The sequence below is a fragment of the Aethalodelphis obliquidens genome, unplaced genomic scaffold (genome assembly GCF_003676395.1).
Source record: "Aethalodelphis obliquidens isolate GAN/ISIS:26980383/991018 unplaced genomic scaffold, ASM367639v1 scaffold3, whole genome shotgun sequence".
Lineage (NCBI taxonomy): Eukaryota > Metazoa > Chordata > Mammalia > Artiodactyla > Delphinidae > Aethalodelphis > Aethalodelphis obliquidens.
In genome coordinates, this window is record NW_020837947.1 from 37,869,579 (window position 1) to 37,887,124 (window position 17,546).

Consider the following 17,546-nt stretch of genomic DNA (forward strand, 5'->3'; position numbering starts at 1 on the left):
CAAGTAAGAGGTTTCAAAGTCTTTGGTGATATTTTATTACTTAAGTTTACAGGGGGTTACAAAGATGTGCATTTTTTATTGCCATTCATTAAAATATGCACATATGTTATCACATATGTTATACACCTTTATGCCTTTCATTTATATTATATCTTTCACAATTAAACAGTCTTAAAAAATAGAGAATGAGAAGATAGAAGTGGTGACACGGAGTATAGCAGCTCTCTGGAGACCATGGTGGACCACAGAGAGATGAGGTAGTTGAGGTAGGGGACACGTAGGAGTGAAGGCCGTGGTGGTCTGAAGTTATAAACGGTGACATTTTGTGTTTCTGAGCTGATGTGAAAGCATCAGTGAAGTGGAAAGCAGATGAAGTAGCAGAGAGAGGCAGTACTTGCAAGAGTAACGCCATTGTCTATGCAAAAGGAGTTGGGATGCAGGGCAAATTTGGAGGAATTGGTATTAAATAGGGAATGATGATCCTATGGGTCTGGAAAGAAGACGAATGGTGCTGTTATGTGCTGGTGAGGTGGTGAAAAGATGAGATAGCCTAGTCTGCTTCTACTTTCTCTATGAAGATCCCAACAGCAACTTGCTTTTATGTTACAGGATGTTGGAAGTTTGAGAAAGGAGGGGTATTCATGAACCACTTGACTAGAAAAATGAGAAAGTAACTTCACTAGGTCTGTGGTAGTATTGCTGATCAGTGCTGGGCGCTCTGTTACACACTGTGACTAGACATTTGAAGTCAGATCTGCAGCAGATGGGGGCCTTCCTGCAGTTTGGATGGCGGCTCAGGTGGCAGGCATAGAGTAGGTTTGGTGTTTTGGCACATGTAGTGGATAGAATTGCATCCTCTCAAAAGATATGTTGAAATCCTAACTAGTACAGTACCTGTGAATGCAAGCTTATTTCAAAAAATGGTCTTTAGTGGTGTAATCATGGTAAGATGAGGCTATACTGGATTAGAATGGGCCCTAAATCCAATGACTGATGCCCTTTTAAAGAGAGGGAGATTTAGAGACACAGACACATTCAGAAGGAAGGCAGCCGTATGAACATAATGGGAGAAATTGGAGTGATGCAGCTACAAGTCAAGGAATGCCAAAGATTGCTGGCAACCAACAGAAGCTAGGAAGAGGCAAGGAAGGATTCTTCCCAAGAGCCTTCAGAGCAAGTTTCAGAGGGCCTTGGCAACACTTTAGTGCTGGACTTCTAGCCTCCAGAACTGTGAAAGAATAAATTTCTGTTGTTTTTAGCCACCTAATAACTTAAAGGCTGCCCTAGAAACTTCATATACCAGATGACTATGGAAACAAACAATAAGTGAATGATTTAACCATGGTTTATTTAAATATAAGCTCGAAAGAGGAAAAGTGAGGACATAAGGGAGATCTGGAGCATTGAGAAACTGGTAAGGTCAAAGGAATGAAAGTATTGATGGGGTCAGAAACTACTTAGAGGAGGTTCGTGAGTAAGTGAACTATAACAGGAAGAGTGGTGCCAGGGAATAGGAATTTTGAAATCAAAGTCTTGGCAGCAAAGAAAAAGTCCAAGATACTTTTTCTTGGTAGTGATCAGAGAAGTGGGGTCTCCAGTTTTCAAAAGTGAGAAGGTCGAGGAAATGAGAGATCCCATGGTTGTATGGATTGTGTCTATAAGTGACTCCCAATCCTGGTTAAATAATAGAGTATCTTGACAAGCTTACAAATAGACAAATAGCCAGGCCTACCTTATCCCAGACTCATTAACTCAGAATCTCAAAGCTCTCTAGTCCTCCCCAGATCTACTACGTCTGAATCTCACAGGCTTATAAAAACTCCCCAGCTTGGTCTAGTGTGAAGCCTGGGTTGAGAGTGGTTCCTAATGAAAAATCACAGTAGTAATAGTGGAGCAGATAACTATGTATAGAAATATTCAATAATTAATGGGACACAGGCATACTGCTGGTTAATGGCAGCAATAGAGCAAGACAGAGCCGGTGCAACCTGATACTGTGGACTTCAAAAGAACTGAGATTTGGAGGAAGCAAGGAGATAACAATCCATCAGAAGTAATAAGAAGTAAGGAGAAGTCATAAACATCATTTATTAATTTAGTTAAAAAGAAGAAGTAAATATACATCACTTCCAGACCCTTTGGTATATAGGGGAAAAATGAACTGTCTCTATTTTGGAAAACCATTTGTAGGGGATGTAGTGTCCTTAGGGAACTAGTTTGGTTAAAGGAAGAAAGTCAAGTGAGAAGAGGCTGAGCATTTAGGGATGTGTGCTATGATAGAGATGACTCAGTGGAAGGACTTTGGAAAAGAGTCTGTTTTTAGGAGAAATACGAAGCCATATAGACTGTTTTCTGCTGGAAGCCTAGGCTCATGGTAGTACCTGAGGCTAACAAGGTTGGGGATTTCAGGGACATTAGTCCTGATTGTGTATTAGGGAAAGTGTGGTAATTAGTTTCCAAAATATGGCCAAGACCAGCAGCATAAGCATCACCTGGGAACTGGCTAGAAATGTAAATTCTTAGGACGTGCCCCAGACCTACTGAATCAGGCCCGTATCTGTGTTTTAACAGCCCTCCTGAGTGACTCTGATGCATGCCAATTTTGAGAACCACTGGTCTAAAGTCTTTCCTGGAAGCTATATAACAGCCAGGGATCTGCTTAGTCCTGGAGCTCCAGGTCTTGAAACAGCCTGAAGAAGTCTTATTTACATGACTTCTTGCCTGAGCTCAAATAGTGAAGCTTGTGGTATCTAATATTGTGAAATTAAAACCTGAAAGTGATGTGAAGGTCTCCTGACATCTGATCTCTCTCACAGCCCAAGGTCTATGGCACAGGGAGGACAAGGGGGCATGAAGACCCCTGTTTACTGGTTGTTCCTAGAGCCTCAGCTGCTGAGTGAGTGCATATGAGTAACAGGGATTATACACATGTACTAGTAAGAATAAAACTAAAAATACAAATACAGATGTCCAAGGGCAACAGCCTTGAATAATCAAAAGCTAATAAAATGAGTAAATAAACTTTGTAAAAATTTACCAGCTTATTGTCATTTTCTAATTTTCGTATGGATCAAAGAAACTTCCACTTTAATTAGCCTTGATTTGAGGTCTAACATTTTGCACTAGGACCAGCATTTCAGGTTATATTTTTGGAAGAGCTCTCCTATCTTTCTGTCTTCCACACTAGATATTCAGAGAAACTCCAAGAAGCCATTTTGGCCTTTTTCAATTTTTTTCTTTTTCTCTCTCTTCAAAGCAATATTCAAATGGAATTTTCTGTAACATTATGGCTAATATTTTATAATATAAAGCAAATTGATTGAGGTCAATTATGGCTTGCCATCCCCATAGTTAAAGGCTAAACAAAGAAGGCCTTTCAAGTGCTCGTCCCCACAATTTATGCATCATTTAAGATTTGACTATAACTAATAAGTCTTCCAGTGTAATTCTGTGGAATAAGCCACCTTTTTTATGGTCACTACTTATATAAGCATAAAATTTAGTACCACCAGAATTGTATCTTGAAAGAGAATTTCTGCATTGTTATTTAAGGAAGTTCATTAGTTACAAAAAAATTCAAGCTTATTCTAGCGTGGTTTTCTCTGCTGCTTGCTTTGCTCTCAGGTGCCACATACGTTTTATCCTTTGGGCAGTTTTAGTCTTGTCTGACTTAGAATACTATAAGATATTGACCTCACATGTCTGATATCCGTTTCTCATTTTCAATCTCTGAATTTACAGAAACTGAACGAGCCAAAGAAGAGGTTGGTGCTGCCTCAACTAAAAAAGGTAAGTGCAGCTTAAAGAAAAAGATGTCATGACTGTAACTTCTTTATGCTAACTCAATGTATTGTTTAGTGCTTAAGAAGAGCTCTGTTTATTGATTTTACTATTTCACTGATATGGAAACCCACTTTTAGTTTTGAAAAATTGAAGAAATGCTGCTGTGTAAGCTCAATGGGATCCCAGTCATCTGGAGAGCATCATATTCAATATACTGATCTATAAGGTTAGCGTTTGAGCAAACGAAACTTTGACTAGTAGAACTTACATGAACAGTGTTTGCTTCGTGCAAGAATAGTATCAAATTTAAGTTTAAATTTAAGTTTTCAAAGCTATGCCTCTTGTCGTGTCTAATCAGACGCAACTATTACGTGAATATTGACTCCTCTCAGTAGACACTCTAAAGAATATCTTTAAGAACATTAATACATGTTAAAAATATTCAATATGATGAAACATTTACATATTCTCTATTCAAAACAAACTGGAACAATTTTGAAATTTGTGATTCTGTTTTACACATAGAAATGAAATCAGTAATGTATTCAATGTCTTTGGAGGAATCTCAAGACACAGTTTAACAACCCTATCCTCAACATGCACTCATACACACACACACACACACACACACACACACACACACACACACACACATACAACAGGAGTACCCTTTCACATACATGCCACTAAAATGGCATCACATTTTTCTCCTTAAAAAATCTTTTATTGCATTTGCTCTATAAGAGAATATATATCAGGACTATAGGGAGTTATAAAATATATATGATACATATCCACATTCTCAATCCCAAGCAACATATATATGGATATAAATGAATACATGGATATAAGTTTATATATTAGTTAATTAAAATATAAATTAATATATATTAGTTATATAAATTAATGCATAAATTAGTACACATGTATGTCTAATGAAAGACAAAAAATTAAATGATACTTAAAGGAAAATATAAACTACTATAAGATAATACTTAATTAGAAGCAATTGAATTATTGAGATTAATTGCTTCCCTTTTTCAAATACAGCTCTATTTATTATTCTGAATTTATAGTAGATAGGAATAAAATCTGTCTCCTAGATAGTTCTTTTCTTAGTAATGTAATATATGTGTGATGTCATTTTTGAGGTAAGTTATCACGATACATGTTTCATTGACATCTTTTACTAGGTATCAGTTTTTCCATAAGTAGCAGAGCCATGAATTTATCAGAAGTCCCTATTAATATATCTCATTCTTTTATGGTGTCTTATTTTGAAATCAATTTTTCTTGTCAACACTAAATGGAATGTGTGGGTAAAACTTGGGTGCTTCAGGATGGATAATGCCATGGTATCAATGACAAGACTAAGAGTCTAAATATAGATTCAGAGGAAGTCACAATCTAGGCATGGATACAGGGTATATGGATCCAGTAAGTGAATGTAAGGTCGGGACATCTATATGTGTTGAAAGCAAGAACAAAAGTGAGACAAAATTGTGTTCAAGGTCTTCAGCCATGGGTGAGACCAGTGGATGTCCAAATAGCAGTATATGGGTTTCATCTGGAATTAGATTTCAGATACTGAGCCTCAGGGAATCCTTGATTGTGAAGACGGTCTGGAGACAGAGTTAAAAAGGAAAGATTCAATAACCAGTAAGTGACCCATGCACAGACTCTGAATCACTTGGAGCCTAGATATTAGGGCAGAAATACAAGCACACATAAATTGGAGTTTAATCAAGTCAAATAGGAGTGAGCAGAGATACTGAATTGATATTGAACCATCAGTTAGTGAATTCAGTGGAATATTCAACCAAGAATGGTCTCTGAGTTTAGAGTAAGGCCAGACATATTGGTTGGGATTAAGTAGACCTGATTGCTAGGCTTAGAGTGAAATATAAGGAGAGAAATAACGTTTTATGAAATTAAACTATTGGCATTAATTACTCTGACTCTAGTTTGTCTTAGATCTCATACCTCAATCATTAATTTAAATATGACTGCATATTAGATTTCCTCTCAACTGTAGAATGAACAGAAACAAGTGTTCCTTCCAAAGCCATCATAAATATTTTGAAACTCAGGTAGAGCTTTACCAATTTGACAAGTTACATATAAAAGTCAAAGGAGATGCTTCTCATTGGTCAAGTAGTTTTCATTTCTCCTCCTCCTCACTGACAATCAATCACACATGAAAATATATATTACTTCATCATACATTTAGTAACCAGTCCCTAATCTCCACAAAACTCCGTATATGTTACAAGATGTCCACCTTTTAGTCCCTTTTAAGTAAGTAGAATAAGATAGTGATTTGGGTTTTCTTTATTTGTTTTTAAGATACTGGAAATTGTTGTTCTACACTGAGGCTTGAATTAGGGACCATGTGTGCAAGGTTAAGTGGAAATTACTGATTTTCTGATTGTTTTAAAATTTTCAAAGTTAAAAGATAATATTTTAAATTAATTACAGTGTGCCAATTTATATCTAGTATAATTATTTGATCTTAAGCCTGCTTTTCTTTGGAGATATATAGTATTTAATCATCAATATGATAATCCTCTTACTGTTTTATATTTGGTTTGCAGCTTTCAAATCATTTTCACTTTCATTCAACATGTATTTATGGATCACATACTATGTGAAAACTTAAGGAAATATTCAGATGTTAATACTGTTCTTGAGCAATTAAAGATAGGGAAAAATATGAATCTTTATTGAGTCCCTGAGTTGTTTGGACCTTAGTTTTTGCTATCAGCTAAAGGTTTTCCATATTATCATAGTTCATGTTTGAAAGCCAACAGGGTAAAGAGATAAATACAGATAAAGAGCCGTAGGAGTTTAAAAATTATTCTTACCTGAGGAAAAGCAAAACATTTATTATACAAGGTGACTTTAGAGTCAAGCCTTAAATAACAGATAGAATTTTGTTATGTAATAATTAGTTGGAAGGGTATCTTGGGCATAGGTAACAGAGGAAGGCAAAGTGGTGGGAAATTGCAGGATGTGTATGAGGAATAACAAGAGTCTCAAAAACACAGTATGAATTAGTACAACCTGTGCTAATAATTCAGTAAAGGGGCCTGATTTTTAAATTGGACTCTACTGCATGGACAATAGGGAGTCAATGAAAAATTGTAAGTATAGGAAATAACACTCAGGTATTTGCTTTAGGAAAGGGCAGGATAGTTAGGAAGCTTTGGCAATAATGTAGGCAACGTGCATTAGGACCTGATATTAGTTATGAGATTGGAAAGAAGGGATATTTTATAAGCACTATTATAAAGTAGATTCAGTGGAATTTGACAATCGACCAGCTTTGGAAGAGGAAAAGTCAGAAAGTATTTAATGACAATAATAAGTTTTCAGACTGGGTGCTAGAAGAATATTGTTGGTATTTATCATAAAAATGAAGAAGAAGGATAAAAATAGTTTGGTGAGAGAAGACAAGATTAATTTTAGACATATTTAAATTATAGTACTGTGGCACATGCAAGTAGCAAGTAGGTGGCTCTAAATGTCAGACTAGAGCTCCAGAGAGTGACAGAACTGGAGATATATCTGTGGGTGTCCTCTGCGTGGGTTAATGGTGGAAACAGTAAGAATCCATGAGCTTTTCATGGATTCTGTTCTCGAGAGAGGACAGGTCTGGGATGTTCTCTGTTCTCGAGAGAGGACAGGTCTGGGATGGAATGCTAGAGAACATTTGCAGGAAGAAAAGCAAGGAGAGTCAAAGAGAAAAAGCAGAAAATAGTGACTAGAAAGATCAGAGGTTAAAAAAATGTAATTGTTATAATTTCATAGTAACCAAGGAAAATAAACGCTTTCAATGACAAAGTGGTTGTCACCAAGTCACTGGATTTGTCAACTAGATAATTATTAATGATGTTCAAAAGAGAATTTTCTGGGGAGTGGCACAACTAAAAGCTAAATGATGACAAATTGATTGAGGGATGATGAAGTGAAAGATACAGACACTGATGCTGAAGAATATTGGTTAGGAATAAAATGATAAATAGGATAGTAGCTTGAGGTTCTTGTTTAGTCTATATCAATTTCTATTTTAATCTCCGAGGTAAAGTGTTTATCCTCCTCTGCAAGACCAGTCTCTCCATTTGGGTCCTTCTTGATCAGTCATTCATGCTCTTTGGTGGCATTATGTTCTTTCTCCTTATTGACTTTTTTTTTTTTTTGGCGGTACGCGGGCCTCTCACTGTTGTGGCCTCTCCCGCTGCGGAGCAGAGGCTCCGGACGCGCAGGCTCAGCGGCCATGGCTCATGGGCCCAGCCGCTCCGCGGCATGTGGATCTTCCCGGACTGGGGCACGAACCTGTGTCCCCTGCATCGGCAGGCGGACTCTCAACCACTGTGCCACCAGGGAAGCCCTCTCCTTATTGACTTTATTCCTAATTTTGGAAATATTATTCTCAGTTTAAAATTACTTTTTTCTAGATTCCCATATCTCTGTCTACTATTTTCTCTCCTCTGTATCTTAGCCGGTCTTCTGGATGTTGGAGTGTTAACACTGCTTCTTACCTCCCACAAAGATGAGGCTTCTGTTCCTACTGTGCTTCCGATAATATGGCCAATGCTGAAGACATTATCATTGCTGAACCAATGGAACCATTCCAGTCCTCACATTATTGGATGTCTCAGTGGCATTTACCACTTTGTCTTTTCTCTAAGCGTCTCTCCTGTTGGGTGAGCATGACAACAGTCTCCTAGTTCTCACCATATTCTCTGAGCTTTATTTCTGACTTCTTTGTGTGTTTTTCTTTGCTTCCCCTTAATTATTGGTGTTCCCCAGATTCCATCATTAATCCTCTGAACTTCTTATTCTGTAGCCTCTCTTCGTGAGATATGCACACTCTCAAGGTTGAAACTCTGCCTTTTAGCCTGAAGATCTCCAATTCTATGTCTTCATTTCAGGACTTCTCTGGCAAAGAGCTTTTCCCTGAAAATTTCAGGCTTGTATATTCAAATGTCAAATAAACACCTTTAAATTCAATGTGTCTTAACTTATACTCTTCATTTCCTTTTCCCAGCTTGCTTTTAATTATCATTGGTGAAACCACAATCCACCCTCCACTTCCCTAGAAATCTGAGGGTGATTAATTTTCTCTTTCTAGCCTTCAGGTGATTATTCAAAGAATCTTCAAGTTCTGCTGATTTTGTTTCCTAAATATTTCTTGAGTTTACTTCCTCCTATTCATAACTATGACTTCCATGTTAATTCAAGCCTTCATTATCTTTTTCTTGAACCACTGTAATGATCTAAACACTGTCCTCACATATTTATTTTTATTTCACTAATATTCATCCTAGCAGAAACCCCTCAACATAAATTATCAAAGTCATAAAACTGAATAAACCACACTTAATTTAAAACTCTATTTTTTCCCAGTTTTTTATAAAATAAAACTTGTTAAAATGATGTAAGAGTCCTCCAAGATCTGGCTCCTATATCCTTTTCCAGTTTCATCTTCAGATACTTTGTATGCTACAATAATACCATATTGTTTATAATTCCAAATTTACTAGAAGTAAGATTCAGGGAAAATGATAGCCGGAAAGGATGGCCTTGTGACTAGATTGAGTTGTTAGCATTGTCTGAGAAATGATGAGAAGCCTCTCTTTCCTGTCTCTCCACCTGAATATGTATCCAAGATTTAAGACTTTGTCTTCCACAATCAGTGATTTATTCCATTGTTTCAGTCATTGACATCCCCAGGCAATAACCCTTGGGCAGGTAACATTACATTCTTACATCCTTGGAAATAATAGTTTGTCATGCTAATCCTATAGATGTATATACCAGAAGTAATGTATGTGTCATATGGGTGATATTTCAAACTGCACAATATTTCCTTTCCACTCTTTACCAGAATTCTAACATACCCCAATTCCATGGAAGCCTCACTACCCAGGCAAGCCCCTGTAACTAATGGGCATATGTTGAGTGGTGTTAAGCGGAAAGAAAGAATTGAGTCCTCAAGGAAAATTGAGGGAAACATAGTGAAATAAGAGCCTAGAATGAAGCAAGCGATGTCAGCATCACAGCAGATAAGATGCTTCCTTGTCTCTCCCCTTCAATCTGCAACCTGTGAAATATTAACAACTCAACAATAAGCCTCTGCCCAACCCATCAGAATGCCAGAGAATTCCACATATCTGTACATCTAAAGGTGGATGGACTGGAACACATCGAGGAGGTAGAACTGGGGAAACAGTGGAGGCAGTCCCTGCAATCGTGGCCCCCTGGCTGTGGCAGCAAAGCCTGCAGCCCCAGAGAACCCAAAAGCAGCAAGGGAAGCAATACATAGGACTCTAGCCTCCTGAATGTAGTGGTGCCCGTGGCCACAGATAACTGGGACCCAGTTCCTCCAGCCACAGAGCCATCCACGACTCCAGCCCCCTGTTCCCTGCCTGCAGTGGTGAAGCCCACAAATATGACAATACATGATACAGAGGCACTTGCCTCTATATCCAACTGCACCCCACCCACCCCTTGGAGCCTGCAAATCAGGACAGCCCAGATGTGGCAGAAGCACCCACCATCCTGATGCCCCAGGTGGTGGTGCCAGCAATACCAACAGCAGCAAGGTACCAATTACCTCAGAGGCACAAGCAACAGTAACAAGGGCACTGGGTGACACCTCTGATAGAGGTGGTGGAGGGCAGAAAATGCTGACTCTCAAATAAAACCAGAGGCAGCACAGGTGAGAGAAACCAAAAACTTGTTCTATAGTGCCACCTACTGGGAAACAAAAGAAAGCCTACTAATTTCTAACCTGTAGAATCCTTAGAATTAAAAAAAAAAAAAGCTTTACCCAAACAAGAATGATATTCAGTACTTCAAACGCACTGGCAGAGGAAAAACACATCAAGCACCATGAAGAACCACAGTAACACAGTATCACAAAAAGAAAATGATAATTCTCCAGAAACCAAACTTAGTCACAGAATATTGCAGTCTAACTGATTGAAGAAACTGAATGAACTACAAAAAAGCTCAGAAAGGCAGTTCAATGAGCTTAGGAATAAAATTAATGAACAGAAGGAATACTTTAAGTAATTGAAACTCTAAAAAGGAGCCAAACAGAAATTCTGGAGCTGAAGAATTGAATAAATGAGATGAAGAATGCATCAGAAAGCATTGGGAAAGAGAATATGATATGGAAGAGAGAATTAGCAAACTCAAAGATAGAAATCCAAAGAAGATGCAAAACATCATAGAAAACCATCAAACCCACATGGCAGACAGAAACACAAGGAAAAGCGGGAACCCAGAAAACAAAAGATAAAATGGCAGAACTAAGTCCTCCTCTGTAAATAATTACCCTAAATGTCAATGGATTGAATTCACCAGTCAAAAGACACAGAGTGGATGGATGGATTAAAAAACAAGACCTAGCTATATCCTACCTCTGGGAGACTCACCTCAGCTCTAAATATAAACATAGGCTAAAGTAAAGGGATGGAAGATGATACTCCAAGCAAATGACAGTCAAAAAAAGTGAGTATATTCTGTGCTCATGGATTGGAAGAATGAACATTGCTAAAATGTCCATATTATCTAAATCAATTTACAGATTCAATGCAATCCCAACCAAAATCCCAAGGATGTTTTTCACAGAGACAGGACAAAAAATTCTAAAATGTATATGGAACTACAAAAGATTATGAATGGCTGAAGCAATCCTAAGAAAAAAGAATAAAGCTGGAGGTATCACATGCACTGGTTTCAAACTATATTACAAAGTTATAGTAATTAAAACAGCATGGTGTGGGCAGAAAAACAGATACATAGATCAGTGCAATGTAATTGAGAGCCAAGAAATAAACCCACACATATGTGGAAAATTTTACAAAAAAGGAGCAAAGAAACCTGGAGAGCCACATGCAAAAAAAATGAAACTAGATCATTACCTCATACCTTCCTCAAAAAAATGAACCCAAAGTGGATTAAAGCCTTGAATGTAAGACCAGAAACCATAAAACTCTTAGAAGAAAATATAGGCAGTATGCTCTTTGATATCAGTCATAGCGGTATCTTTCAGGATGTGTCTCCTCAGGCAAGGGAAACAAAGGAAAAAACAAATAAATGGGTCTCATCAAACTAGAAAGCTCCTGAACAGCAAAAGAAACCATCAACAAAATGAAAATGCAACCTGCCCTACCACTGAGTGTGAGAAGATATTTGCAGATCATATATCCAGTTAGGGGTTAATATCAAAAAAATATAAAGAACTCATACACCTCAACAACAAAAAACCAGAAAACCCAGATTAATAAATGGGCAGAGGAGCTGAATAGAAATTTTCCGAAGAAGGCATATAGAAGGCCAACAGGTACTTGAAAAGATGTTCAACATCACTAATTATTAGGGAAATTAAAATTAAAACCCCAATGAGATATCACCTCATGCCTGTTAGAATGGCTATTATCAAAAAAGCAAGAAATAACAAGTATTGGTGAGGATGTGGAGAAAGGGGAACCTTCATGCACTGCTGATGGGAATGTAACTGTGTAGCCACTATGGAAAACAGTATGAAGATTCCTCAAAAAATTGAAAACTAGTGCTACCCTATGATCCAGTTATCCCACTTCTGGGTATTTATACAAAGAATATGAAACACCAATTTGAAGATACATGGACCCCAATATTCATCACAGCATTATTTACAATAGCCAAGATGTGGAAACAACCTAAGTCCCCATCAACAGATGAGTGGATAAAGAAGATGTGGTACACACACACACACACACACAATGGAATAATAGTCATAAAAAATGAAATCTTGCCATTTATGACAACATCAATGGATCTTGAGAGTATTAGGCTAAGTGAATTAAGTCAGACAAAGACAAGTATCTTATGATTTCACTCATATGTAGAATATAAAAAAACAAACAGAAAACCAGAATAAATTAACAAACCAAACCAAGCAAAACCCAACATGTAGATACAGAGTTCAGAGTAGTGGAAAAGGGCAGGGGAGGGTGAAATGAATAAAAGAGATAGTGATGGATAGAAACTAAATTTTTGGTGGCAATCATACTGTAGTGTATATAGAAGTAGAAATATAATCTTGTACATATGGAACTTATATAACGTTATTAATCAGTGTTACCTCAATAATATTATGGTAAGATATAAATACTAAAACCAATAAGTTTAATTTGAGAAAGCATCTTTTTGGTATCCTTGTAATAAAAGTGAGATTGAAGTTTGGTATAAGCTGGAACTTTCCAGGTAAATTAAACAGCGATAAAGAAATTTAAAAAAAAAACCTGGAATTATAGAAAACCAATTTATCCACCTTACAGTTTATCTCAGGGCTATCCATAATCCAGGCATCATTTTATAAGAATGTTAGCTACTTTGCTTCCTTAATATTAGTTGCGGTCACTGAAGGAGTGCAGCACAAATCTACATTTTTTTCTAAAATAAACACCTCCAAATGTAGAACAAATGGAAATTTCTTATTTTAGCATGAAAGGAGGTTTCAGGTACCCTATAGCATAGAAGGAGAATTTGATTAAGGTCTTCCTTTGATTACAGGCAATTAGAAAATCCACTTACTTAGATGAACTGTTTATTCCTAATACTTACTCTCCATAGAATTAGGCTTGATGAATTTTATATCAGAATCAGAAATGAAAGGGTCATTTCACGTAAAATGTTTTCTTGTCTGTATAGATAATTGGTATTTTCAGTGACCTTTTCTGAATTTAAAAAAAAACTGGTTTAGGGGACTAGCCTCCTCTACTTAATGTAAGTGCAAGGAGTTATTAACTCACCACTGGAAAAGAAAAACTTGGTCTTTGTTGTAGAAAAACTTGGTCTTTGTGTGTAAGTCACAATCCAGTGTTTTCTGAAAGATATTTACTCTTCAGAAGATTAAAACAAAATAATTGAAAAATACATATTTCCTATACAATATTCATACTGAGTTTTCAGAATAAAAGAATTATGAATAAGGCTATATGCCCAGGGCTCTATTATAATTAAAAATTATCAGTGTTTGATTTTCACATTGATTTGAGAGAGAGCACTCATAGAGGAGACTAATGTACCACACACCTTACTAGCTCCTTAAAGTAATTATAATAAAGTCTAACTCTTTAGTTTGGAATTCAGGGGCTTATGCAATTGACCTAATCTATTTTTAGATTATTTCATATCTCTTCTATGGGAACCCTCTGCTCCAGCTACACTTGTTCACTTCCTCTAGGCACACACAAGGCTTTCCTGCTTCTTTGCCTTTTTCATGTTTCATTGGCTACACCTAATATCTCTCCTCTTTCAGGAAATATACTAATACCAAAACTGATCTCTCTAACTCAGAATATTTATTATCAAATCTCATTTTTCAATTAATACCCTAATCACCAAGCAAATATATATCGATCACTTGCTAGGTCCGAAACAATGCTAGATGCTGTAAGAAATATAAGCAATCATCTCTGAATATCCCATGGGCCAAAGAAAAAATGACAGTGGAATTTTGGAAATATGTTGAATTAATCTATGATGAAAATATCACACTGAAACTGGAGATGCTCCTAAACAGTGTTTACCTGAAATTTATACTCATTAAAAATATTCATTAGAAAAGAAGAAAGGCCGAAAAGCAAACATTTAGGAAGAAAATAATTTTTAATTTATGTTAAAATTTTCATGAAACCCGAAGAAAGAAAAAGAGAAATAAAAAATGTAAATGCAGAAGCTAAAGAAATAGAAATTAAATAGTACAATAGAAAAAGCAATAAATCCAAATTAGATTCTCTATAAAAACTGAAAAAACTGATAGACCCTTATGTAAACTCATTAAGAAAAAAAGAGAAAACACAAAACATTAATATCAGAAAATTAAAAGGAATCATCATTACAGATTCTACAGATAATTTAAAAATGGAAATATTTCCCAGTGAGTTTGAAAATGTTAATACAATTGACATTTTGAATCTTTAATTATAATTTTTCACCAAAGAAAAGTCTAGCCAGGTGGCTTCACTGGTGAATGTTTTTCAAACATTTAAGGAAAAATTAACACCAATCTTGTACCAAACCTTCCAGGAACAGAAAAAGAGGAAACATTTTATGGAGCTCATTTTATGGAGCTAGAATAACCTTGATACAAAAACCTAACAAGGAACAAAAAAGAAAGGAAACATACAGGTTAACTTCTCTTGTGAACATAAGGGCACAGATCTAAACAAAATATTAGCAGATCTAGTCTGATATTATATGAGAAAGACAAGATGGAACCAAGTTGGTTTTATTTCTAGACTGCAATTTCAAAATTCAATGTAATTAATCAGAATAATAGAATAAAGGGAAATTATACTTACCATAGAAGATGCATTTGATATATTTCATATTATAGTAGAAAGAAACTTACCTATTCTGATAAGATATATACAAAAACCATTAGCAAATATTATAGTCAATGGAGAAAAATGGAAAGATTTCTCCCTGAGAATTGGAACAAGACAAGGATGTCTGCTATCAGCACTTCTATTATGCATTGTACTGGATATTCTAACCAGTGCAATAAGGTGAGAAATAGAATTAATCAGTACAAGAATAAAAAAGTAAAAAATAAAACTATTCACAGGTGAAATTATCTGCTTGAAAAATTCAAAAGAATATACAGTTGAACTATTACAACTGAGTGAATTTAGCAAGTTTTATATCAAAAAGTCATTTTTTCCCTTACTCTGTCTCTAGTTCATGTCATTAACTTTTTGAAAAGATCATGATCGTTTACTCTGTAGACACTTGATTTATGTAATTGTTTCTTCAGAATATTATTTAATATGTTCTATATATCATATATTTGATTAACCTGAAAGCTTAATCTTTGGCTTAACTTGATTCCAGTTGGCTCCTTTGGCAAGAATACTTCAGAGGTGATACAGTTGTACATCACACTGCATGTCATGAGGAAGCACAGAATGTCTGGATGTCCTATTGTGAATGAGTGGCTTTAAGTTTCCTCAGTGGGTTAAGCTGGTGACAATCACATTTCTTTATTTCCAAGTCGCAGTTTTCCCCATGCAACTCTTGGGGGTGATACCCGGGGGTGATACCTGGGTATGACGGCAATATCCAGTTCCCCATTCATCCTTCATCTAATAGTTGCTCATGTCCTCTGAAGATCCTTACTTGAATCAGTTATTTCAGTACACTGATTTTGTATGAATCATTTCTATTTCTTGGATGTATAACAAGGTAAGCAGATAATACTCCACCGAGAGTAGTAAAATCTCAGTAGTTCATGGGAAACAGCACCTAAGTGATAATTCTTATTTCTTTTTTGGTTACTTGTGATTTGGAATGACTTCATTTAATATTTAAGCAAATCTCAAGCATGACTACACTGTCCTTTGAGTTGATTAAGCAACATTAAGCTTGAATTTAAGGAGCATCTAGTTGACATTTTCAAGACGCTAAGTGGCTCCAGCAATTACCTGGAATGTAAGTCGATTAATCAAAATCCTGTCAAGCGGAATTCTTCATAAAGCTTGTTTATCAAAGCAGAGTATAAAAGAATAAGATAGAAAACAGTGTGCAAAGACTAGTAAGAAGAGGGCAAGGGATTATTTTTTTCTCTAATTCTTTAAGAATAGATTTATAATAGTAGGTTTCAGTTGGATTTTAAAGAAGTGAGAAATATTGAAAAAGCTTTAAAATAGGTTCTTTAGAAGAAAATTTTGGCATTGAATGAGTTACAAAATGCCTTTTTGAGCAGAAGCAGCATTTACATCTGGAATTTTATTTAAACCGTATCTCTGCTTTGCAGCTGTACCTGGAAAGAAGGAAGAGAAAACAACCAAGACAGTGGAGCAAGGTAAAAAAAAATGAAGGAGGTTGACATTATCTTTAGAAAGACAACAACATGAGGAGGAAAGCACTGGATTCAGACAGGCGGACGACAATAACCTTTAAATCGATTGCTCTCTTTCACTGTCCTTGCATGTTTTTCTGTGCCAGGGAGAATGTGAGGTGGCAATCTGGGTTTTTGTTCTTTTGTATAACTAAACTTTGAGTGTAAGTTCAGAACAGGAAAGCTCCACAGACTGCTTAATTACATCAAGAGAATTGCTGAAGATTGTTGGGAATAAGGAAATCTTCCAGGGCAATTGGTAGACATTTTTTTCTGTTTGATTTGTGGTTTTAACACCACCTGACTGATCATAGTTTAAAGAATAGAGGTGACACAATTCTGTTTATGCAAAAACAATTTCTACTGCTTGAGAAGTAGTATGTTAAAGCAAAAACCCAGCAATACAGGTAAATTACTTGCGTTTATATTACAACTTCAGCAGTTGATTCTCCCAAGAGGTCTAAAATTTCAGTGTTACAAACCATAATGCCATAAATAATGCATTTTCTTTTTTTTAATGCAGCTATATAATAAATATATCATTTTAGAATATGCTTGAGAAAAATGCTACAGCAGAGTAGAATAAAAGCGTTTGAAGTGATGTTGGGCCTTCTGTCAGAGCTCATAGTGCTAATAATTTTAATTTTTGTTCCCCCCACTCTTTGGCTTTTAATATATTATAATATTATAATATGTATTATTTATTATAATAAATAGATGAAATCGGAACTAGAAATAATTTTGTCAAGAATGAAATCAAAATCATTTCTCCTCTTAAATTTGAGACAAATTCCTAATATCAGAAATTAGATATTTTTACATATATATAAATCCTTCAAACCCTCACATTTCAGATAAGTAA

General features: G+C 35.9%; 1 protein-coding gene across 1 annotated transcript in view; it reads left to right on the forward strand.

The window, feature by feature from the left end:
- The window catches only part of LOC113613023 (triadin-like), a 110,176-nt gene that overhangs the window by 70,649 nt on the left and 21,981 nt on the right, over positions 1–17,546 (forward strand). The window contains exons 7-8 of the mRNA XM_027093431.1: positions 3,742–3,789; positions 16,601–16,648. Coding sequence (XP_026949232.1) covers positions 3,742–3,789; positions 16,601–16,648 — 96 coding nt within the window. The remainder of the gene's footprint in view (positions 1–3,741; positions 3,790–16,600; positions 16,649–17,546) is intronic.